Below are 26,297 nucleotides of genomic sequence, written 5' to 3'. Positions count from 1 at the left end.
AATCGGCTGTCGGAAAGGAAGGAAATCCATCCGACAGAAGAAATGTCAAGTTTAGCCCAGAGCTATACACAAATAGCTTACTCAATGAGCAAACATTTTAGGATGATGCATCCGTGTATTTGTTCCACACTTCGACCTAAAAATAGTGATAAACATTACAGAAATGCTCATACTTCTTTTTAATCACAGTCTCAAACACACACGCAGCCAGTGGAGAGGTTTTGTAGAGATTGCTGATCATTTCTGTTTCCAGTGGTACTGACCTCGGTCGGGCCTTTTGAGTTGTCTATCATCTGTATTCTCCCTTTCTGTTCTGGCTTTCTATTTACCCTTTTGTTTGTATTCCCCCTCATCTGTTGGACTCATTATGCATCTCCTCGTCTCTGCCCTCCATTTCTTATTCATGCTCTTTTATTTATATTCCCTCTTTTCTTTTGCTCCCTACAAACTGTTGTCTAGAAGCATCAAAGGCCTTGTAATTGAACCTAAACCACTCTTACACACACACACACACACACACACACACACACACACACACACACACACACACACACACACACAAAATCCTTGAAATGATGGAAAGACTCTCAAGACAGTCCTAAAATCTTTACTGTTTTCAAATATCTTCCATCCAGTATATATAGACCTGATCCAGAATCAGGTGAAGGACAGTGTTGTGTGCTGCACTGCTGTATATTCAATGCAAGGCGGGTTGTATAATATGCATCCTTTGTGCATTGGAGTACATTGATTTTTTTTTCCAGTCATTATTAGAACAGAGGGTTGCCTCTTTTTTATTTTGGCATTCAATTCTCCACTGCTGTGAAAACATCGAATGAGATTTGTGTTCAACCTACAGATGTTTACATAAATGTAAATTCAAACTCACGCACTGTCCCTTCAAAAACAACATGTACACTTGTTCACTTGCACATAAATAGTGACAAACCACAGGTGTGGACAGCCTTGTGTCTGTTACAGAGACACCCACAGCCACTCAGGTTACAACACACACACACACACACACACACACACACACACAGCAGGTAGCCTCAGGGCTGCCACAGAGTGGTGGCAGATGGTAAGTGCTTCTGCCCGTATCGCCTCTTAATGACAGAGCTGCTGATCACTTCAAACAAGCCACTCGGAGCAAAACTTTCCCTCTGTTGGTGGAGAGATGCTCAAGTCACTGAGCAGGTACCCTGGAGAACTATCCAGGACTCTGCATGCGAGTGTGTGTGTGTGTGTGTGTGTGTGTGTGTGTGTGTGTGTGTGTAGGTGTGTGTGTGTGTGTGTGTGTGTGTGTGTGTGTGTGTGTGCAAATGCAATGTGTCTTTCAGCTTACCCATCAACTTTATGTGTGTGTTCAGACGTGCACTGATTTGTGTGTGTGTGCAGGTGCGTGTAGGTGTGTGTGTGTGTGCGTGTAGGTGTGTGTGTGTGTGCGTGTAGGTGTGTGTGTGTGTAAACGTGTGTCAGCTCTGGAGTTTTCTTGCCTGGCTGTGTGGAACACAGCAGATGTGCTCAGTTCTCCCCTGAGGATGCCGCCTCTCTCTCTCTCTTCACTCTCGCTCATCAAGCTCCCTCATCCGTACACACCCTCCAATGTTTATACGCCGCTGCTCTTCACATAATAAGCTGACTTCAGTCCTTATCCCTCCTTTCCTCTATCTCTCTCCCTCCATCCTCCCGTGCCTCTCACAACATGCCATTTTTTAAACCATATCTTGATCAGATGTTTGCTGGGTGTTGTTAACACACATCCACACACACACACACACACACACACACACACACACACACACACACAAGCAGCATGGTTTTAAGTGGAAGGGTTTAATTGAGCCAGGATGGTCAAAATGCTTTTTAAGAGGCTCTTAGTGTTTTTCAGAACAATTCTGGCGTTAACAGCTTACACTTTAAATGTTTTGTATCTTTCCACATGAAATTGGTCCCATTTAAAGTAGACATTTACCCAGGGTGTAATATGAGGTTTTTCAAAAGAGGGGTCTCAAACTCAAATTACGTGGGGCCTGCTGGTCCAGTTCCAAGGGGGCCACTTGAGCACTCTGTGGATGCAAAAAGAAAAGTTCAGTGAGACTCAACTGGCTAAATGTTAAAGGAGCTGAATTTAACATTCATAGCATTAACATAGCAGCAATCAGCTGTTATATATGTGAAGACATGGTGGAGTAATGTCCACCTGAGCAGAGAAGTAAGTCGCTCTCCCTGTGTGTGTGTTGTTATCCGAGCTTCTCTTTGCTTTGTTGACATAGCCGGTCTGGCCGTGCATAGTCTTTAGTGCATGTTAGTGCATGTGAGCATGCTCCACTGGTTAGCTGCTCTGAACTGTTCTCATATGGCGGTTACAGCTGATAATGCTGATCATGATTTTCGACTTTTGTCGTAGTTTGCATTGTTAGCAACGTTAGCTATGAGCCTTCGACATGTTGAGAGCCCTTGAGAGGAAATCTAATCTTGCAAATGAGAAATAAAAGCACATTTTTGCCCCAATTTTACTGGCGGCCAGAAAAAGTAGTGATTACTTTAAAATGTAAGACTAGAAAGAAAATGAGATTGGGAAACAATACATTTCAAACAGTCACAGGAGAGATCTCTGGCTGCAAAGTACAGTATGTGCCCAAGATTATAGTTTGTCTTGATTCTAGCGCTACCATTTGTCTACAATTGGTAGCGTTTGCGTTCCGTTGACAGCAATGTTGAAATGTTGAAAGCATCACTTGTGTGCAGCAGGTACAGAGAGAGAGAGAGAGTGCACACTGTATTTTTGAACCCAATAAAACTAAATCTTCCAAAAACTGGCTTTAGGTTGAATGACTTTGGTTGAGGGGTTCAGCAACAGGCCTCACTTCTAATCTCCCTTTCTTTTCTTTTCTTCTCTCTGTCTCTATCACACACACACACAAAGCTCCTTCATCCAGTACATATTGCTGCATGTCTAAAAGTCTATTTAGTCCCAACTAGGCCACAGCATCACATGAGCAGTTCGTCACACCATAAATCACACCAGTTCCCGCCGTTCCCTCCCTGGATTTCAGCTGCTATTTTCAGTCGGGGGAAACAGCGAAAGAAGTGAATATATTCAAGCTGTCGAAAACAAACAAAAAAGGGGAATGTTCTTATTCAATTTATGAGATCGCATTACGTGCAGCGCAGGCTGTCATCGCCTCGCGTTGTGCACACGTTCCATCAGCCCAGATAAAGTGCGAGAGAGAAGACAAGGTGACACTACAAGCAACAAGAGTGTGGATAATGAAAACTAAACAACATCTCTTTGCTCCTGTCTTGCGTCTGCTCTGCACCACTAGTTTGTCTGTATGCTAGTCAGGGGATTTGAACGCCGTGTGTGTGTGCGTATGTGTGTCTGCATTTATGTATATGTGTGTGTGTGTGTGTGTGTGTGTGTGTGTGTGTGTGTGTGTGTGTGTGTGTGTGTGTGTGTGTGTGTGTGTGTGTGTAAAACAGTGGGTTTATCTTTTTTTTTTAAGTTTCGATGAAAAAAAGTCAGCTCTGGTTTTTCAACAAACCCTGCAGATGGGACCGCGGAGAGACCATTTTGTGATTTTTCTCATAATGTTTTTGAGATTGTTTGTGTCCGTCGGCAAGTGCGAAAATCAGAAACAATCCAAAAATGTGGGCACTCCCCAAACGAATCAGACAGTCCTGCGATAAGTCACATTGAGTCAGCTAGGATCAATAACTGGGTTTACAAGGAGGCTGATATTCCGTTAATACTCTTGAGTGATCGCCGAATCAGAGTAAAAGGCCTCATTTAGGCTTTTATTAAAATGTGATTTGCATCAAGATGTGCAACACAGATAATGAACAATGTAATCACACATGCAGATTTACTCCCATTATCAATGTTCTTTTGCTCTGCATTCCGTCCACGTCGGCTCTCATTTTCCCTTTTGCACTAAAGTCTGACTCTAAATCCCTGTATTGGTTGTGTATCGGCGCTCCGTGTGTCTAGCCTTGATTAAGCTGCTCTCTTCTTAGTGCTGCAGTGCTGAGTGCAGGAGTTCTTTAACAAGCATTAGTCTAAAAGCTGTGTCCAATTGAGGCAAAACACAATTTAGGTGGTTTTATAAAAACAAGATTAGCCAATTTTTTTTCTCAATTTGAAAATTGCCATTCTTAATGTGTTGAACAAGTGTATGAATACAAACCTCTTGTCGACTGGCTCGATAACAAACTGCCTTTTAACGCTCCCATTAAAGCAATGGCTGATTGAAGCGGTTGACGGTTAGTTTCTTTTATGGATAACAAAAGGTTTAGATGTTGCAGATTGTGCAGACTTGCAGCCATTTCTATCAGTGTGAGATTATGGTTTCATCAATATCGTGCTACTTTAAAAGCTAGACGCTGCCTTCGCTCTGCTGTTAGATGCATAACTTTGACAGCACACGTCGCTGCACTCTTCATCAAAACAAGGGCTGGAAGGGCAAGTGCAATATTGCTTCTTGTTTATTTGCACAGCTTCTCGAAATAGAAGACCACCTTATCTCTCCTCTGACATGCAGATCTGGAACTTATCAGACTTGCCTTGAAGACTGGCTTCTGCTGGAGGTTCTTAAAGTAAATACAGAGCTTTTGAAGCTTTCAGTGCAGTGTTCCATCCTGCAGGAATCACTTACAACAGATCCTAACGCTAGATACCTCGGGTAGTTTCGGCAAACTTAATTATGAGTTATAACCGTGGGAGCTTTTAGTACGGAAAATGCTTCTTTTCTTTTTTTTTACATTATCAGTTTAGTTGATGTTTTGTTGATTGCCAGCCAGACAGTGAAGCTGGTATTTTGTTCACCTTGTGAGTCTTGAGTGTGAGTCAGCGGGCCTGAATGTGGTCCTGCAGACACCGATTGTAGGAACTACCACAGAGGCAGTTTTAAGTACTTCAGTTCGGTGTTTATATTTCTGCAAGATGCAGTCACGAAACTGTATAGATGTTGCTATGCTGTTTTTTTTTTCTTCCAACTCCTGAAGGAAACATCTGGATCTTTGGCTGCTAAATGCTAAATGCTACATCCAGCAGCTAGCTGCTTACTCTGTCGTTCAGCGAGGTGGTCCAGGGAAGGGAAGGGAAGAGCTGTGATATGCGTTTGTGAGAGGTAGAAACGAGGTAATGGATTGCAGAAATGCCGACAGGTGGAAGCTGAGATGGTGGAAGTTCGTGAGCAGATTTGGCCACGGGGTTAAATTGAGCAGGAACTTTCACACGTTGTGAAGCTGAACGGTTCGTATGCGACACACAGCTCGTAATGAAAAGCAAAGCTGTGGGGGAAGTGCACCGTGTACCGGACGAGCAGAATGGACGACATTGAGCGATAGGTGGTGGAGTAGGCGAGGCTCGGTGGTGTGAATAAGATGAGACATCAAACATTTCCAACAAGGGAAGTGTGAAATGTTCTTCTCTGGTTTTATTCTGTCATCTGTCAACAGATCAATTGAAAGGAAATCTGAGCAGTTCTGCAGCTACGTATTATCAGCAATGTACCGATGCCCCTCTGTGTCTTTATCCAGATGTTTTGGACAGCATGGCCAGGTTCAGCATTCAGGGAGTGTTCAACTACAGCATGCTGACTCTGTCTGACCACGAGAGGGTTTTGTACGTCGGCGCACGGGAGACGTTGTTCGCCCTGGACCCCAACGACATCAGCAAACAGCTACGGCCTCAGGTAACGCACACACAACACTTTAAAAGCTGCGTTTTCCATTTAAGAGGATTGCAATTTGACAAACCGTCAATATGGGAAGGATAGGAAGGACTTCAAGACAAGCAATTGTATTCACACAATACTGCCTCTGACTAACTGCCACTGCGAACGCCCACACAGTCTGAAAGGCTTTTGTAGGAATGTGAGAAATTAAATGATAACACATACGATTTAACATCACAACGCTTCGTGATGGACAGTTCAGGAAGATAAAGCATCGTCTCCTCCGCACAGCCTGGTGACTGAGCACTGCAGAGATAAACACACATTTCAAATACTTCATTTAAATACGCCAAATTCAATTATGATATCAACTGTGATATAATTATTACATCAAAGCTGCAGCTTGAATATGCAGCAAACGGGCAAAGAACACAGAGCATAATCTCTGCCACACTTCTTTGCTGTCTATTAACTTACAGAACGACCTCATTTGATCCTTTCTTGGCTCATTTTTGGATTCAAGGACATTTCAGAACACACACCAAAAAAAATTCTGGCGAACAATCAAAGAGCTCTGCAGTAATCATAAAGTACACTGAGTCATACTCGTTGCTGGGTTCTTTATTGGTCTGGCATGTGCTGTACTTATTTTATTAAATGTTCAGGCCTTGTACAAGCTAATAATGTACGAGCTGACAAGCAGTTTAATGCCTTCTCGAATTGTGTGTCCTCCTTAAAGGGTCAAAAATATAATAAAATGTATTTATTGCTGCTGACTGAAGATATAGCATTTCTCGCAGGAAAAAAAAGTATATGGAGCCCTGAAACTGACAAAATACACGTCGCACGTTATCATAGATTGAATCATATGAATTAATAACACTGTTTGTTAGATGAAAATGGAATGTTCCGGACTAGTTCTGTTGTGGTCCTTGATGAAGAAAAGAGACGCTTGAAGATGCAGATGAGGTAGCTAGCGATGTTAAGCATCCATTGTCATCAGATGTAGTGTTTAGACTTAATTAACGAATACCCTTAAACTGAATCCTTTCTGTTTTGGGCACCAAACATAAAATCGTTCAACTAAATCAAACCATGAAAATCCCATAAACGTACAAAAACAAGGTCTTATAATATAAAGATTCATCGTTAATCAGGAAAGGGATTTTTACACCATCAAGTTTTATATATTTTGGACGAAATTCAAATGTTTTTTGACAAGTTATTACTTTATTTGGGAGTTATTTATGTTATCTGTTGCTAAAAGCCTCCAACAGCAATAGTGTGAGTACGCTGCCAAATACTAAGATCCTAATATTGGCTCCGATATTTCACTTTTGTCAGCACAAACATATCCACTGTGAATGTGTGGGAGTAAACTTGCACTCTCACGAGCACACACAGGCGTTGGCCCTGTTTCTCGGAGTTTACGATGCACTTATTCAATCATGTTTTTATTGTCCTTGTTTTAATTTGCGTATCTTGTTTTTCTTTGAAGCACTCTGAGGCAAACCTGTTTGTTCAACGCACTCTATAAATACCCTTGACTTGACCTGATATACACACACACACACACACGTACACACACACCGACACACACACACGTACACACGCAGAGATGCTAAAGCCTCAGAGACTCAATCTGGTTTCGCTATGCTCCGTCAATAATTGGTCCATATTGCAATCAGTACAATTGCAGCAGTCCGATGAAGGTGTAGCAGGCAGCCTGCAGCGGTCTGGGGATTGTGATCTGATTTAGAGCCGTAATGAGCAGTTATTAGATGCACATACACACACTGTCACATGCAACACGGGCTGCGGCTGTTTGAGTGAGGGTTACGAGTCTTACAGTAATGATAAGACCGCCTGTTGTCAGCCCCCTAGTGTGCATTGTAGTGGGAAGGAGCCAACGCAGAGAAATGGCGGTGCGAAGACGAGGGAATAGTCCATCCCCTCCGCCACCATCTGCCCATCACTCTCTCAGCCCTCCTCCCCCTTCCTTCCTTTAACTGCTCCTCTTTTATTCCTCCGCCGCCGTCTTCCGTCATTACTTCCACGCCTGTTTTTCTTCCCTCAATATTTTCAAGGGATATATTTTCTCAGAATTTTGACTTTTTTTTTGTTTTGAGACAGGCAGCAGGCATTGGTGTCTGAAGTGCTTCCTCCTACATTATTTAGTTATGTTCTTTCCCATGTCAGTTATATAAGTTATGTTATTTCTGTCTTTCCTCATTTCATTTATTAATTGTGTTCAGTCATTCTCCCCAATGGTGCCTCAGACACCGCTGATACAATTTCGACGAAATTTCGCTTCATCAATGCGCCGTTTCACCGCCAGCATTTTGAAAAGTAGAAAATGTAGCAAATGTTCAAGTGGGCGAGACATCAGGCTCACATATCCAGCCGTCCTTTCTCTACACATTTGTTTTCAGGACCGTCTCAGTTTGAGCTGCCCGGGAACGAGTGTGCTTTTTTTCATTCATCAGCGAATGGCCAAAGCGTGGATTCCATTACTTGCGCTGCCACTGTATGAGATAAAACATCCGAGATTAGCACCGGGCTTTCAAGATGCTGAAACCAGATGGCCGTGTAATAGCGCCGAGGTCCTTCCCAAATTAAAGGTTTACGCTTCATTTTCATCACTTGAGACTCTTTCGCTGACAGAATAAGACGCTTATTAACCATACATTAACCATACCTACTTTGTACAGTTATTTGTCACACAAAGACTGCCTCTAAGACACTAATGTGAAGAGAGCTTATTATTCGTGCCACGTGTTAATGTAAAATGGAGGACATTTGCTTTGGCAGACTTCTCTCTGTAGGTCGTCTGGCATTAACACAGAACGCTTCGACTGCTTCTGCTACTGCCCGGTGCTTTTTGTAAAATACCTGAACTGTGTGGAGCAAATGGAGAGTTGAGTTTCTTCATCAGATCATAAAGGAGACGGTGACTAGTGACTAATGAGTGTCCCTTGGGAACAAATTAGAAGAAACAATGAACCGCTGGTTGCTGTGCTTCATATTATCTCGTCTGTCTTTAAAAACTGTGCATGAGTTCAAACCACAGATCCTACAGGTTCTATCTCAAAGCCACTGATCCTAATGATTAATTCTATTATCATAATATATAAAAGTCAGTATTTTAAGTCGAGTTTATGAAGCTCAATCTGTCTACTAGTACAGTACACGGCTCGTTGTGTGATTGCTGTTGGTTTATAGCCACTCAAGTAAATCAGTTTCATATTGAATACGCAGCGGCTCTCTGCCTGTAATGACCAGTGTAATTATTTCTAATGTTGTGGAAACCTCTTAGTAAACACAGTGTGGACCTCTGTCCACGGAGCAAAGTTCAGCCATGTGTCACACAGCCATTAAAAAAAGCAGCTACTGTGAATAACACGACATAGCAAACGTCAGCGGTAGATGGAAGCATGTGAAAGAATGTGCACGCTTCTTTTCTATTTGCCTCCCCACTTTCAGCAGAATTTTGCTTTTTGGAGGACAAAAGCTTGTCACAGGAGTGATACTTCCTCCAGGTGCATTGTGATACACTGTCTTGCCTGTCAGTCTTTGATCCTTTAAACAATGGCATCATCATTAGGGAATTTTGCTGCACTAAGGACCTCACAGTTTCCTTTCTGCCACGAACTAAAGAGGCACCGCTGCCGGGGGCTGAACCCGGGTCTCTGCAGTCGTCCTCTCTTACTGCACCGACTGGGCGGCTCAGTCTGTGGACCGAACTGTATCTTAAGTTCAAGGTGAACTCGTGTAACTTCAAAAATGTATGTTTTTTTAGTGCCACAATTAATTTGAGTCTGTGGTTGTTGAGTGCACCCTTTTAGAAAGAAGTGAGGTGACGTCATTTACACGTATATTTACTTTTTATGGTCCATGAATGAACATGATGTATAGACACATTGGTACCTGCAGGATGTATTGCTCATGGGCCGAAAGGCAGACTGCACCGTTCCTGGAGACGACATGTTGCCCACATCGCATCTGTCTCGTTCTTTTCCCCAGATCGACTGGCCGGCTCCGCAGGACAAGAAGAGAGAGTGCGTTGCCAAAGGGAAGAACAACCAGGTAACGTGGATTGAAGCTGACAGAGTGTCCGAGTCGTTGGGGTTACCTGCCTTGCTCGTTTCTTTTTAAGACATTCGTTTATGACAGCGCTTCACTTTGCTCAATTACATTTGGTCAAGTCTGGGACTTCTAACTGGAAACCTTCCAGCCATTACATTAGCACGCAGTGAATGTGCAACTTCCAGATGGGGTTAGGATCAGCAACTTTTAACGGGGCTCCAAAGAGAATCTAAAATGTGAGAACGACTGATGCTGAGGTTTCATATTCAACAGACATCTTCTCGTTCAACTCTCAGCAGGAAACTATTCCTTTAATATATAAATTCTTATCATGGTCGACCACGGTCGGAGATGAAATCATCCATCCGATTTTTAAAAAACTTAAATCTCAAAATGATGTTCCACTTCTTCCAAATATGATGCTGTGTAACAGCGAAGTAACTCTTTGTGATTCAGCATTACGTCATACATTGTCCAGGCATATGAGCCTGCAGTCCTTACCATCAGTTGTAGTGCATTTGTTAACACAGATAGTGAACTGCTTTGCACTTTAGTCTCAGCATAATGTACATTTGCAGTCTCCTTTAATATGTTATAGAAACACACAGCGAGCTAAAACGTCTCTCACCGCTCAACAATGACCTTTGATGTGGTTTTAAACAGAGGAAATAGTTCACTGGAGTGCTGCAGTTGACTAAAATTGACTCAGAGAAAGAAAGAAAAAATGAAAGAAAAACATGTTGAGAAATGAGTATTTTTAAAACAGGAGCTTTACAAATAGTTTTCAAATTGTTATCAAAATGTAATGTTTATTCTAAATTCACCTTTTGAAAGTTGATCATTTGTCGTTCATAAAATACAGCATGATCAAGATAGTTGACTATATATATATAGACACATATATGAAGAACAACCATTAAGGTGTTTACGCTGACCGTTGTTATACTCATCCTAATTGTCCTCACTGATTGCAGGAACTGTAAAAATGAATTTAAAAAAAAAATCATATTTCTCCTATTACAGCTGTGAGATACAGATATTGTTTTGCTGCTGCGAACGCAACATCAAGTGGATGCACTGAATTATTCATTCCTCTAGCATCATGTGTGAGCATCTGTTTCCAATTCCTTTCAAAGAGATTTATTGTTCATCACAGCGCAGACATTGAAGGGCACTCCCCATAAAACACTGAATACATTATACTGCTAATTACACACCTATCTTTTGATATGTGGTTGTTGTTTTTTCTTCAGTTTAAAGGATACTTAGAAATTGTGGTTACATCATATATTAAGGGATGTCCTCAATGGGACACTTGTACTACAGTGTTGATTGGCTGACTTCATACACCTAATACATGAAAGAAAAATCTGCTCTCTTCAGTGTCTTTGAGGTTTTTTTTTAACTATTTTGTACAAAAATAACAGAAGATGACAAAGCCAAAAGATCCTTTCAATCACTGACTGGCCAACTGATTTCACACGTTTTTAATATGAGGATATAATCAGCAAACATGATCTCGTCTCAAGGTTACTGAGGTATTTCAAGGGAATGAGGATTTAAAAGAAGCCACACTGAAGCATTCGACTAAAAGCTAAATCTCAGAGGTGTGTGCGAGCATACCGAGAGACTTCACGGTGGAATAGACTTCACCTCAACAGAGGACAAAAGCTTCACCTGCCCAACAAACAACAGCATTCTAACAATTCCTCCTCTTCTCCTTCACAGACCGAGTGCTTCAACTACATCCGTTTCCTGCAGAGCTTCAACCACACGCACCTCTACACCTGCGGCACCTACGCCTTCCAGCCCAAATGCACCTATGTGGTAACTATGCGTGTGTGTGTGTGTGTGTGTGTGTGTGACACTGATGCAATAGGACAACATGACCAGGGATGGAGCGCTCTGGTCCTCGGAAAGGACAGACAGAGCTCGCAGCTGTGTCATGCGGATCATAATACACACTGACCACAAACACCTGTGTTCCTGTGTGTGCTTGCAGAATGCCGACTATTTTACCCTGAACACTGCAGCCCTGGAAGATGGGAAGGGTAAATGCCCATATGACCCTGCCAAGGGGCATACTGGCCTCATAGTGGGTGAGTGTCAGTGTGAATTCATGTAAATGAACGCATGTTGTAATGTACTCCGTATTCATGCAAAAATATGCGTGCGCCTGGTGGCAACGGAAGTGTCATTTTACCCCAGCAGTCCAGACGAGTAAGCAAGCTTTAAGCATTGATGTTGAACTGTCCACAGCATCAGGATGTCTGGTTGTCAGGATCGATGTTCCGACGGGATAACAACAGTTTCAGGGCAACAGGAGTTTCAGTTTAATGAGTGACCATGTGAACTGGTGACTTTCAGCCGAACGATCATAAATGGTGCGTGTAGAAAATCAACACAGTTGAGTATTTAAAATGGGTTGAAGGCTTTTACCAGGACACTGTGGAAGTTTGAGTCTGTTCCACAGCGAGGAGGCCAGAGCACGTGTCCGGCTGCTGTTCACAGTGGACACGCTGCAATAAGAAATCTACCAAGACTGCTTTACAATTAAAAGGAATTTAATCCCACTGATGCAAGTACAGTGTTTACAGTGAAGTACACTATTTCCATGAAATATTAAATCAATACAACCCCGTTTGCAAAAAACTCAACTCAGCTCCTCAGGTATAAAACCCGTCCGTCCTCTGAGAGCCATCACGCGAGAGAGAAAAAGACTTGAAATGAAACCACCCACATCCGTTCGAAACACCTCCTCTTCCGTTTATCCCGATTCCTATTGGCTAACTTCCAGCAGCGTATTCGCCTGTCTGCCTTTCTGTCCCTGCGTTTACGAACACATTCAATGACCGTCAGTTGTGGTTTAATCCCTCTATGATAAACATTCCATATAATAGATAAGACTTTGCAACTTTTGGCAAAAGCTTCATGTCTCAAATTCTCCATCTCGCTACTAATCCTAAAACACTTTATGCTTATCTTAATTATGCATTTCCAAAACACTTATGATTATGACTAATTATGAATTCTTAAATATGAATCATTGAACACTTATTATAGCTACTAAACACACAGTTCTATGCTCAAATTTCTTACAACACCGACATGTTCTGCGCCCGTCACCTCGAGCAACCACGGTTATCACTGTCACTTGTTCAACTGAAACACCGGCGGCGTCCGTGAGCTGTGAAACGCGTTGACGAGCGCTTTAAATCTCGATCAAGTCAAAACTCTTCATTTATGTCATGGTGGTCGACGTTCTGTACACGACCACGGATGACGTAGTTGTTGGCATCAAGTGACTTGTATGCTCGTCACTGCTGGCTGCTACACAATAGGTTTCTCCACCAAATACATGCAAATATCGGCCACTTGTTAACGTCTTACCCACTCACTAATAGCACACGGATGTGTAAAGTCAATTTGTTCATGTTGTCTTTGTGGTCTTTAGCGGTTACTTCTGTTGCGCACACTTGCCTTTGACAGAACTGTTTACCAACTGTAAAACCATCGCCAAGAAAATACAAGTTTGAGTGTTTCTGAACGAGCGTAACGATCATTTAAGGATCGCGTTAAACAAAAGATGCATTAGCACTTCTTAGTTGGAAACGGGTTCATATCCATCAACACCAAACCAACAGTCAGCTCCGCTTGTTCCGGCTCAGCAGTCTGTACAGTGAACAACACCACCATTGTTGTTACAGCTCGAGCATAAAATGGCCATCAAATCTCCACAACCCACTTCTGCGGCATTTCCCATCTGCTTCGGAGCTCCATGATTGCACTGAGAGTCCAGGAGTCCAATTTAACTTTGCATGCTGCGTTCACTTCAGTGTGAACAGCTTCTCTGAACTGAAAGGCACCCATTCTCTCTGCTTCTCTGTGCACCCCGCTAAACCAATGTCCCTCTCTCAGGCCCCGCACAACGAGAGTGAAACTGAAGCTTGCATTTTGTTATACAGATAAGGAGCTGTACTCAGCAACGCTCAACAACTTCCTGGGTACAGAGCCAGTCATTTTGAGGAACCTGGGCCAACAGCACTACAGCATGAAGAGTGAATACTTGCCTGCCTGGCTCAATGGTAAGTGAAAAAGAGGACATTTTAGAAAGAGGAAGAGGAAGAAGCGGTTAACCCGCCAACTGAAAGAGAGACAGGGAGGGAAGTAAAGGGGAGGGAACGGATAGAGAAATAATTAAAGTGGTTGTTTGCTTAGAGCGCATTCACTACTCAAGATTCGGAGTCGTTTTTGAAACAATGGGTCTTCAATTTCACACAGAAGTAAACAACAGCCGGCCTTTCATTTCTAGCTGACAACCAACCACTTTGTCGGCTAAAGTGACGACCGCTGTGTGCACATTTTATCAGCACTAATGAGCTGTTTGAAAACTGCCTCCAGAAGACTTTTTAATCTTGCCAGCTGGCATCTCGTGTTCCAACGAATGGAAAGGGATCTTTAATCTGCTCTTATTGGCGACATACATGACGTAATGCTAAAAGGCCGACGCTGAAAGCTGCATGTCCCAGATCAGTATCCTCACCAGTTACTGGTGCCTGTAAAAGACATAGAACAACAGGGTAGCGCTGCGTTCCTATTGCATTTTAGCTAATCAACCATAGTGTTATAGTGCATTAATTAATGTAGAGAATGAATTCAAATGTTGGTTAATCCTAATGTAACCCTGTTTGAACGTGTCTGTGGAAAAACATGAACAAGCAACACAGGTTAAATCCAAGCAATGTGTTTTATTTGGTCTTTGAGAAGGAGGAGGATGAATTTGGCAAAAGTAACGCTGTCTCAGGTAATGGAGCGAATGATATGCTACCTACTACAAGTATGCTACACAGTTCTTACCATCGAGTGGTAGTGTGTGTGTGTGTGTGTGTGTGTGTGTGTGTGTGTGTGTGTGTGTGTGTGTGTGTGTGTGTGTGTGTGTGTGTGTGTGTGTGTGTGTGTGTGTGTGTGTGTGTGTGTGTGTGTGTTTTGGTTTTGGAAAGGCGATAAAAGAAGACACTACGTTCCAAACCAGCGTAGAAACTACTCCACTACTAGAATTCCATGCACAATTGTACACTTGTATTCTACCGTTATGTTCAGAAGAAAATTCAAATTTATGGAAAAATATCTATTCCATAATTACCATTGAATTAAAGTTAAATATGCTGCATCAAGTTTTCCCAGACACTGCGACACATTAAATATGTATTTGAATAAAATGAATCGCATGAGAGATAACGCTGGCTTCTTTTTAACAGAGTTTCATTTAACAAAAAGTGTGAGCTAGAAACATGCAAAAGAACAAGAGGAGAAAAAAATAAATGAGTTGCAGGAAATGAAGCGCAGGACTTGGCTACAGCGAGGGATCGTTATCTTGTTGGGGGGGGGGAGGTGGAGAAAGGAGTGAGCTACTTGGAGAGAAGCGAAGGGGAGAGAAGAGGATGAAGTCACAGCAGGGAAAATGGCTGATGAAAGAACAGACATTAGGACTGGCGATGAAAAGATAGAGGGATAGGTGAGGGGAGGAAGGAGCAACATACAGATGAGGCTGAGGTTCGGATCGATGTGTCCGTTTGTTATTCATGCTGATACTGAGCTTTTATGAAAAAGTCGACCAATGAAGCTAGCCTCACCTTGATTTAAGCGGCTTCTAAGAGCATTTAATTGGCCTGGGCTTCAGTGGCGAGTTGTAGTGTCCCATGATGGCGTAAAATACTGCTTCAGAGGCTTTTATGCAGAAAAGAGCAGTCCATCTGGAGGGAACGTTGTAGCCTTGTAATTAAAAAAAAAAAAGGTTAGCATCGAATTTAGTTGAATGTCTGTGTAATCCTTTTTAAAAAACATATCAATCGAAATCTAATGAGGGCTGGATGCAGAGAGAGTCTGAGAAGGACGGGAACGGATGGGAGGAAATGAGAAACACAAAATGGGGCCGCTAATGGAGAGACAGAGAGCGAGAAATGACTGGAGGGGAGATGAGGCGAAGGAGAGAGTGCTGATAGAAAATAGACAGAGAGGTGAGAAGAGGCGGCTGGGAATAAGAACGAGGTGTCAAGCTGTGTGTGTGTGTGTGTGTGTGTGTGCTGTGATTCAGTTCAAATGCACCTAGAGGCTGAGACAATGTGGAAATACACTTTTTGATACCTACCTCCATGTGTGTGTGTGTGTGTGTGTGTGTGTGTGTGTGCAGAGCCGGACTTTGTGGGTTCAGCCCTGGTGAGGGAGAGCAGCGGCAGTAAAGATGGGGACGACGACAAGATCTACTTCTTCTTCAGTGAGCGAGCGTTGGAGCTGGACTGTGACACTGAGCTCACTGTGGCCAGAGTGGCCCGAGTCTGCAAGGTAATGCACCAGCTGACCGTCAAAACTGATCAGAACGGATTCAATTAGGATTCTAACGTCGTCAAAGGAGCAGTAATCAATCTGACTGTTTAGGAATGCACGGGGACATATGAAGCCCAAAACTAGTTTTCTCGGCAAAACAGTGTCCTGCATGCTTGGCTTGCAATCAGCTGTTTTTCTGTTTTCGCCAGCTGTTTTGGCAGCTGTTTCTGAGCACTTAATCATTTGAGACAGCACTTGCTTTTGGGCTTACAGACTTCAACAGGAGATGCCCATATAAGGAGGTAACTGGTGGAGTTGTTCAACAGCTCGAGTATACGTTAAGTAAATACATTAAATCTGATAAATCCCACTTAGAATAGCCTGACGTTACGTACAAAGCTAAGTGCACATAATGGCGTTTCAGTTCAGATCCAACGGCACTTGCTCTGCTTTTGTTTGGATTTTAAGTGCAAGTGATACAAACTGCCTCAACTAAGAGGACACAACTTTCGAGACAGACTTTCTCTGAGCTGCCTGTATGCATCCGTCCAATCATCACCTCCATCTACCTTGTACAAAGCGGTGCGTTGTACATGATGGAAACGTGATACTTTCCCTACAAGTTCCGTGTCAGACACGACCTGATGCATGTAATGAGAAACATTTTCTACAAGCTTTTACATTGTTACCAGAATAAAGCACGAAGAAAAGGCTGCACAGAGAAAATAGCTGTCCGGCGCTTTAATTTGTCCCACCCTGAATTTCAGCCAAACAACCATTTACCAACAATGTGTTATGTGACGACAATTACATTGACATGGAGCTATTTGGTAATAAATGCTTTCATTGGCCTCATTAATGGTCTCATTAGGATAACTGATTGGGTCTGATATACCACAGTGATTATGGCCGGACATCAGAGGTGCTTCTAGCTGTGAAGAGTGCGACTGCCTTTTCTTTTATTTTCGTGTGGCTTTAGGGACTTTTCAGTCATGTTACAGTGACACATGCGGACATATCTCAGTAACCTTTAAACTGAGCAAAATAGATTGTTAACAGTCTGAGGAGATGTGTCTAATTAAGTGTACAATATATGCACTGTTTTATGGTAAATGCCCTTTCATGTCTGCGCTGTGATGAACAATAAAGCTCTTTGAATGGAATTACAAACAGATGTTCACACACGATGTGTACTAGAGCAATGAACAGTTGAGCTCCTCCTGCTGATATTGCTGTTGCTGCCGCTGCACAATGCCGGCATCTCACTGCTGTGTTATGAGCCTTTGCTTCTTTCTTTTTTTATTCCTTTTTACAGCTTCTGCAATCACTGAGGATGATAGGAATATGTGTCAGACGGGCCTCTTTTGAGCCCACAGTGTGCTGTATAAAGGGACAGCTCATTAATGCGCAATGGTTATTGTATAATTGAATATTATTATTATTGTCATCCCCCATTTCTATGGTACCCGTGAACATGACAGGGTCTAAATGCTCCTTAAGAGGTTTTTCCAACATGCCAACAGTTCTGTCAGCTCATTGGCATGGAACAGGTTTGTTATTATGTTGCTACAGAAAAGGCACAGTGTAGGGGTGGAAGGGTGCACTGAAGTCTTGGTTCGGTTTCTACCTCCGTTTTGGGGTCACGGTTCGGTACGTTTTCGGCACAGCAGGGAAAACAGAAACAATAATATGAAATCCATGTTTTAGATTTCATAATTGAATTCCAATACTAGGCTGCAGCTTGTGCTCATTAATACAGGGCAGGCACAATGAACGGAATGAAATGTGCATGTGAAGGCACATTGCAGGGGTGTTTTAACAAATCCAAATAATCCAAAACAATTGACATATATTCGACCCATATCAGCCATTGATGAGACCTAACATGTCCTCTCTCAGGGGGATCTGGGTGGTACCAGAACCCTGCAGAAGAAGTGGACCACCTTCCAGAAAGTCCGTCTGGAGTGCTCCCTCCCCGAGCGCCACGTCTCCTTCAACAACCTGAGGGCCGTCTTCACACTGCCGGGCCAGGACTGGAGGGCGACCACCTTCTACGGCATCTTCCACGCGCAGTGGTGAGTCAGAGCGAGCGCTGTCAGAGACCTTTAATTGAGACTGTAGCTCAATTTAAGTGTCATCCTTTGGAGTTAATTACTACGTGTGCCATCTGCTGTCAGGGCGAGACACTACATCACTTTGCCAACATATCAGTTACTCTGCTTTTTATTCAACTCACAGGTCAGCCAGTCAGTCTGATATGCTAGTTCTAATGATGTGCTTTATGTGATTAGGTATTTACTGTGTAATTGGGCTTTTATTATAATAGGCCTTCAACTGACAGTGCTGTGAGTTATTTCGAGTGGATACAACTCAAGTGTGCTTGAACATGTTTTAGTGATTTAATGTCACATAGACGTAATGTTGTTTCAGATGATAGTGGACACATTTGCCGGACTGATTTAATAATCAGGTCCTGCTCTACAAATATTCCATCCTAAATCTGAAAAGACGAGAGATTGAGTCATTGGTTGAATCCAATTATTTACATGACTTCTTATACCTTCCGATGTGAGTATCATGACCCCCCCTGTGTTTTGTCTTGGGAGCAGAAATGCATCCTACCATTGGCTATTTTAGGAGTAAATTACATCTTTGTGAGACTGAGCGGACTCTGTTGATGTCCGCGGCTCTCGGCTCTTGGTTTATAGCTTGATAATAATTAGTTCAGGGTCAAATCAACTTTTTCGGACTTGTTTCTTCTGAAGAGAAGACTTCATTAAAAGTGTTAATTGAACAACAATGTGGTGATTGGTGTTGACAACAGTAACTTAGTTTTGATAATGAACTGGAGTGTCATTAGTGGAGTAAAGACTGGCATTTGCTGGAGCGCTACATAACTGTAATGTGTGAATGAGTTACTTATCAACAAAGAATAGGAGCGAGGGCAGGAGGTTCTCTTCAGGAGGATAGTTGGAGACTTTCTCCGTCTCCGGGTAATACCCTTTGATGTCAGTCTTTTGTGTTCCTCAATAAGATATCATATCGCAAAGCGAGCCAGCTTTGAACTTCAAGCTTTGTTTCTTCATTCAGAGTTCCTACTGCAGCTGAAAAAACGCCGAATCCTTTTCCTCTGTGACTCGCCGGGGATTCCTTAAAGTCCCCTGGCATTAAGATAATTGGACATTATGTAAATGATGACTCAAGAGTTCAAACCATAATCTGGCTGAATAAGCCAGCTTTTTAACTTACTAAGACATCAGTGCTGTCCTTTGGTTGGGATGTTCATCGGTTAAATGCCGTGGAACTGCTGCACATTAACAGCACTGTTTCAGACCGGAATAGCACTTTCCTTTAGTGGCTGATTCATAACTCTGTACCTTTTTTATCGATATGTCAGCAACTCTGTTTCAGAGCTAAATAAAATAAGTGTCGTCCCGGCTGATGAGGAAATGGAAATGAAATATGTTTGTGACATGAGGAGTGCAAGTATGGCTTAATGTGCCTGGGCCATGCGTCAATACCCAATTTCAGTCCCACTTTGGGGGGGAAAAAAAAAAAAAAATAACCTACACCCCTTGCCTTACCATTAAAATGAATGCATTACCTGAGTCGCAGCACAATTTCGGTGGCCTGTACATCAATTTGTACATCAATTTGCTTCGCCACAGAAAATGTGTCAACACATGTTATCATTTCAGCTCACTCAATAAGTGACAGTGTAGGGTGCTGGGTATTATATATATATACACAATGCTGTTTTACCATCTTCCGTTCTGTGCGGTACAGCTCACATTCGTGCATGTCTGTCTGACTCTACTTGTGCTGCATCCAAAAGCTGTTGAAAAGACACATTTTCCACAAGCGTATGACAGGTAATCCGTCTCTCAGTTTTTACCGCCACACATCGCTAATTCCCGCCTTGTCGCCATGTTTCAGGGGTGACGTGGACGTGTCGGCGGTTTGCCAGTACCAGATCAGTGATGTGAAGAAGGTGTTTGAAGGATCCTACAAAGAGTACAGGGAGGCATCTCAAAGGTGGGGGCGCTACACCGGTGCTGTCCCTGTGCCACGTCCTGGATCGGTAAGAAACTGATATATGTGATATATGATGTTTCCAGGCAACTTTAGGAAGCAAGAGCATCATTCTAAAACCTAGGGTTTTTTGTCAACCACTGCACCACAGAAGGAGACATAAGTGGGCAGAGGAGGGATAATGAAAGAGGGAGGGAGGGAAGTATAAATGGGCGGCGTGGGGTACTGTAGCGATGAAAGTGGAAAAGAGTAAAAGCTGGCACGACACGAAAAGCTAAGAAGGTAATGATCCAGGACTAAAGGAAAGGAAGCAGGGGAAGGGATGTGATGCAAGGCGGATTTGAAAGGGAGAGTGAAATAAAGATGGAGAAGAGGAGAGAAAGGGAAAGAGGGAGGGAGTCATCCCAAAGCCAGCAAGCCATGCCAACCCGTGCCAGCTGCAGCTAAGACGTTTCCTCACCTCTTTCTCCTTCTTGGCCCTCTCACTCTTCCCTTCGTCCTTTCCTCCATTCCTTTCCTCCCTCCATTTCCCTCCCCCGTCTCTCTATCCTCTGTCTGTGCCGCAGTGTATAACGAACTCAGACAGGGAGAGCGGCTACAACAGCTCTCTGCAGCTGCCTGACGCCACGCTCAACTTTGCCAAGAAGCACCCGCTGATGGAGGACAAAGCTCTGGCTCGCCCCCTGCTGCTTACCAAGGGTGTCAACTTCACGAGGCTAGCGGTGGATCGGGTTAGCGCCCTGGACCAGCGGGCGTACAACATGCTGTTCATCGGCACAGGTACAAACTACAGAAACGCCCGCAGATACGTCAGAGAGTGACGAGCAAGTTAACGTAACGTTTAGCTGGTGCTATTTGCGGCAATTTCTTCAGAATGAAATGATATATCTGGTAAATGTGACATGAATAACACTTAAATACATCACTCCGTCCGTAAGCACAACCTCTGTCCAAGTCACTTCAGATAGATTTTCATCGACAGTGGTGGTTGTTTTACAATGAAAACTACAACTCCCATGATCCCACAATACTTCACGATGTCAGCAAAGTCCGTCTTTCATTTTAGTTCTGATTGAGAGACCCCACAGTGGCAGAAATGACATTATATGCGTTTTACGCTTGAAGATATTTCTACCTGGTTATAATGTTAGTACTTAAAGTGAGCATACTTAAATTCAGTTCAAGTTTTTGGGACAAAATAACCTTTCTGATAAATGATATATATGTATTCATACATAAAAGTTAAGCTGAAAACTAGAATTTGTTTGCAGGGTTGTTGTATTGGATTGCATTATACAGTATATGGTGTTCCTGTGACTTTGCCCACCTACATCATGTACTCTCGATGTGGCAGAGAAAATGTATTGTAGGTACACAGCCTTTGCTTATATTCCCCTAACTGGGTGTGTGTGTGTGTGTGTGTGTGTGTGTGTGAGTTGCACACAGTATTTGTTGAAGAGATGAAAGCTTACAGGCCATGGAGGCAGACAGGGACAGGTACTGGCACTAGGTATGGTGGCGCAAAACAACATGCCATCTGGCCAGACTTCAGCTGGGTTTCAATTAAGGACTTGATTTGCATGCTGAGATCCATCTTCATGCATCAAAGAAAACATCTACGTACGCGCGACTTAATTAATATCTCCAGTCGTAGCCATCGGGCCCATATGCAGGTGTCCGGTTTTGGCACGGACCTGGAATCCCTCACGGAGCCTTAATCCTTAATAACACAGATCTGACAGTGGATTCCAGGGAATGTGAATTTGAATGCAGCCCACCTCATGAATGGAGCGAGACTCAACTACTTACCATTCAGATCACTGCAGCGACAGAGCGACTGTGGAAACTGACAGAGCGACTGTGGAAACTGACAGTGCGACAACAGCGGACTCGGGGCTTCTCTGCTGGCAAGCAGGGAGGCCAACCCAGACACGCACAAATCAACACGCACACACACACACGTGGGTAACACGCTCACAAGCTGATACACACAAACGCACAGAGACGCACACACTTACGCTTCCTCAGCCAAGTGTACCGGTAGTCATCCCCGCTTGTCGTGCTTCACAGCACAAACTCAACAGGGCCCTTGGCAGACGTGCGCTCATAGTGCCAATTGGGCTGTGGGGTTGATTAGCTATTAGCTGCAGCACAGCGACAGCTGATGTGAAAAAAAGAGAAAGAGGGAGCACTTGTCGAGACTGTTTCTTCAGAGAAAAAAACAGGCCACAGGATTGAGGGATTAGCCGACACGGGTCCCTGACACCGCGAGAGGCGAGTGATGATATGTGGCTTGCTGTGTGTGTGTGTGAGTGTGTGTGTGTGTGTGTGTGTGTGTGTATTGCCCTCAAACCTCCCGTCGGCTACCGACTTACCTTTTCATATTATCTGTGACAGTCTCTTAATCGAGAGGGCCACACAAAAAAGTACATGTCAGCACGTAATACTGTTCCATCCATGGATACACACACACACACATCAAGGTCACCCCACCAGCTGTGCCTGAAACGCTTTTCATCACAGGGGATCTCAACTTGTTCACAATGCCGTACATGAAAGGAGGCGCATAGGATCTCCTCCTCCTCGCTCAGCATCAGCTCCCCAAACACCTCATAAAAAAGTCTGCAAATGTCTCTGATGATATTATCTTTACCCGAGGTCTTAAAGGGCCAGCATGCTGACTCCTTTGGATCGTTTTTCTTGCTGAGCTGGACTCGGCTCTGGCAGGAGAAGTCGTTTTCCGTTTCGTTTTCCGTCTTTCTCAGTTGCAGAGTTGCATGACATTCTAGTGCAGCTGGCGTTAAAGTTTCACAAATTGAAGTTGATGAAAGTTGCAGACAACTTTGCATTAGTTTTCTTGTAAGTAACAAACTTTTTCAGTGGAGAGTCCTTGTCTTTCATAGACTTTTTACATCAATATTCAAATCAATTGTTATGGCATCAAAGGAGTGTGTTTGTGTATTGTAATATGTCACCATTCATATTTGAATGAACTTCTATGCAATCACAGGTGCATAGTTTGTGCATATCATTCATTTTTAAGTAAAATACTGTGCAGTCACAGCAGGTGTTTGTTTGCAGATCCTTAATATTTATATTCATTGGTATCCAGTCACAGCTGTACAGGCAAATTAATTAAATCACATTTTCATTATTCAAATTAACTGGTGTGCAGTCGCAGCTGTGTGTATCTACATATTTCTTAATATCACATCAATGACATTCAAATGAGCTCTTCTACGGTCAAAGGTGTCAAAGGTGAATATCTTTTGGGAAGTCTGGCGCTGAGTGCCGAAGCGCAGACGTGAAAACTTTGCCCTGATCAGATAAAGAAAATCTCCTGCGCTAAAGTGAAAGGTGAACGTGAAAGATTGACTCAACAGTGGTGAAGTGAGCTGACTCCTCCCTCCTGTTTCTCTCCTGTGTGCTGCAGCGGAGGGCTGGCTGCAAAGGGTGGTGATCCTGGGCTCCGAGGCCTACGTGATAGAGGAGATCCAGCTGTTCGAGACGGCCCAGCCAGTGGACAGCCTGACCATCTCCCACTCCAAGGTAAGGACAACGGGAAAGCGTGTTTACTATTTGTTATTCAAAGGGAATTGCATCCGTTTTACACACGCAGACTTTTACACTCGTCGTAGGGAACCAAAAACAGTTGTGTGATTACCTTGTGGCTCTGGATGAACTTTGTCAAGTCTGAGAAAATATCCCCTGATGATGTCACCTGGGTTAGCTTTAATAATGCTCGGTTTAATGGAAAGGCTGCGTTACCTCACAGGCAGGGGTCTGACCCAATCTAGAAGTAAAACGTCAGGATATCTCAACCTCTGTTTGGTCAACTGGGACTACCTCCCCAGGTTGGAAGATATTTACAGCACTGCCGCACTCAATGGCATCATCCTCATTTTCTGTCATCCCTCTCTACTATCGCTATCTGATGAAGTTAAAAATGCCCCAACAAATATATATTAAAAAGATGGCAGTCACAGCCAATCACAGCGTAAAGTCGGCTTGATTGGCGCTTTGTCTGTTTCAGAAAGATAAAGAAATTGTCCGATCCAGCCCTTTAATTCTGATGTCAGCAAATTGTGGGCAAAAGGGGTCTGAGTCCCTGCAGGATCCCCTTTAAGATACATCGCTTCCATTTAGTTAAGCAGATTGAGACTTAGCCTTTCAAGTCAAAAAGGAACGTCTCAAAATGCATTCAGGCTTTGTGTTGGCATTTCAGTTGATTCATCTCCGTCTGGATACATTTTTCTGAAGAACATGTGAACGGACCAGATTCAATTCAACAAATTGAGGCAAGAGCGATTTTATTAGAAATAGAAGAAAGCAGCGCTTCCTTTTTTTTTGATAGCTTGAGCTTTCAGCTGCTGGTGCTCAGTATAGTAAAGCATAGCCATGTGCACGTAACGTCATGGACTCCTAGATGCATTGTTTTCTGTCTTTTAGAGAGATAAGAACTCTTAATGGTCTCTCAGGAGGAAGGTTACTCAAGTTGTGTTGGCACGGCTTGGTTCTTCCCCTGATCACACCCCTCGAAAGCCTAGTTCCGGGGTTCCATTAGCTTGCTCTGCTGTTGCATCACTTGTTCATTGTTATTCAATGATAACAGTATGATTTTATCTTCTGCCGTCCTGTTAATACCTGTTTTTGCCAGACACTTACAATCTTGGATCCACTGACAGGCAGTCAGCCCGGGGGCCACTGGCCCGCTGTCACTCAGCAGGTGTTTTTATTAACACTGCCCTTTTTCAGATCAAGCGTCGCCTCATGAATCCAAAGCCCTCCTCGCAATAACAGTAATTACAATCCTTCACCTCAGTGGGGATTTGAACCTCTGCCCCTGTTGTTTTCTCAACGTCCCCGTCCTGTCAACCGAGCGAGCGTGTTGCCACCGGCCGTGTCCCCGTGGTTCTACAATGGCTTGTTCGCCGATCGATGCAGTTTTGGCGGGGCATTCCCTGATCTAAAGCTTATCTTATTAACGCTGGCTTAGCTGCGACCGAGATTTTTTTTACCACAGCTTTCGCAAAAAGAGTGCAATCCAGATTGGTTTGGAAGAGGGTCAGAGGGGTGAATGTTATTGTAATTGAGAGTGATTATCCCATTATCTACTATAACTCCTAACTGAGTCACTCACTCTCCTTCTCTCTCTCTCTGTTTATCTTTCTCCTTGTTTTTCTTCTCTCTCTGGTTTCTGTCTTTGGGTGATGGCTTGGATCTGTTCTTTGTCTCCGTCTTCTTCTTCCTCTCTCTGTGTTTGTCTGTAGAAGTACTTGTACATCGGCTCTCGTTCGGAGGTTCTCCAGCTGCCCTTGGCCAACTGCAGCCGCTATCAGTCTCAGCCAGACTGTCTGCTCGCCCGGGATCCCTACTGCGCTTGGGACAGCGAGGGCCGGGCCTGCGTCCGCATCGACCTCCACCGCGGGTCAGACGAGTACCTATGTGCACCCATACACCCATACTATAAACTAAACATACTTAATATCAAAGGCTTGTTATTTGATGTTTTCAAGGAACCTGCAGGTTGCAAATATTGGACCAGTATTTAGATATGATGTGCCACTTAACTCTGTCGTGAAACCATACTAATAAAAGTCTATTTGCTAGATATAAGCAGCTCTTAACAGAAGAGTGATGCATCTTTTACTGCAGCTTTTGCAGACTTTCCCCCTGAAGCTGTTGCGTAAAATTCTCCTACTTTACATGCTGTGATGTCCCTTCTGGGGAAACTACATTAACAAGCTGTAATCAAAGCTGAACCACATTCACCGAGTTGTATCCGGTATTTGTCTATTTAAGGAAATCTGCAGCTATGTAGTAGCTCAATTATTATGTAAATGTTTCTTTTATATGTTTGTATGTTATTAATCTTCCGCTCTTATTTTTGCCCTCCAGGTCCACCTCCTCCCTGTCACAGGATCTAATGCTGGAAAGGTTCAGCCGGGGGAAAGCCAAGTTTGATAAGCCCGTCTCCATCCCCAGCCCTGGTGAGTAAGGGGCCACACCTCAGTAGTGGCCCCTTGTGGGAATTGACTGTCAGTGCAGAAGTCAGTAGCAAGTAAAGAGAATGGACTTGGAGTTAGATTGAGCTGAATAAATTGAATTGTGCAGAAGACAGCTGGCTGGTGTGGAATATGAATTGGAATTATTATGGCTGACACCTAGCCACCT

The 26,297-nt window shown here is 43.5% G+C and overlaps 1 protein-coding gene across 1 annotated transcript in view; it reads left to right on the top strand.

Annotated features, from left to right (window-relative positions):
- sema4c (sema domain, immunoglobulin domain (Ig), transmembrane domain (TM) and short cytoplasmic domain, (semaphorin) 4C) overlaps window positions 1-26,297 on the top strand; it is an 84,365-nt gene that overhangs the window by 52,279 nt on the left and 5,789 nt on the right. Inside the window, exons 4-15 of the mRNA XM_079270954.1 lie at window positions 5,545-5,699; window positions 9,705-9,767; window positions 11,496-11,594; window positions 11,770-11,866; window positions 13,733-13,852; window positions 15,958-16,109; window positions 17,991-18,166; window positions 20,028-20,172; window positions 20,690-20,903; window positions 23,557-23,672; window positions 25,394-25,551; window positions 26,022-26,113. Coding sequence (XP_079127080.1) covers window positions 5,545-5,699; window positions 9,705-9,767; window positions 11,496-11,594; window positions 11,770-11,866; window positions 13,733-13,852; window positions 15,958-16,109; window positions 17,991-18,166; window positions 20,028-20,172; window positions 20,690-20,903; window positions 23,557-23,672; window positions 25,394-25,551; window positions 26,022-26,113 — 1,587 coding nt within the window. The remainder of the gene's footprint in view (window positions 1-5,544; window positions 5,700-9,704; window positions 9,768-11,495; window positions 11,595-11,769; window positions 11,867-13,732; window positions 13,853-15,957; window positions 16,110-17,990; window positions 18,167-20,027; window positions 20,173-20,689; window positions 20,904-23,556; window positions 23,673-25,393; window positions 25,552-26,021; window positions 26,114-26,297) is intronic.

The sequence above is a fragment of the Melanostigma gelatinosum genome (assembly GCF_949748355.1).
Source record: "Melanostigma gelatinosum genome assembly, chromosome: 6".
NCBI classification, from domain to species: domain Eukaryota; kingdom Metazoa; phylum Chordata; class Actinopteri; order Perciformes; family Zoarcidae; genus Melanostigma; species Melanostigma gelatinosum.
The sequence above is the reverse complement of the archived record's forward strand: the minus strand, read 5'-3'. Positions and strand labels throughout refer to the sequence as shown.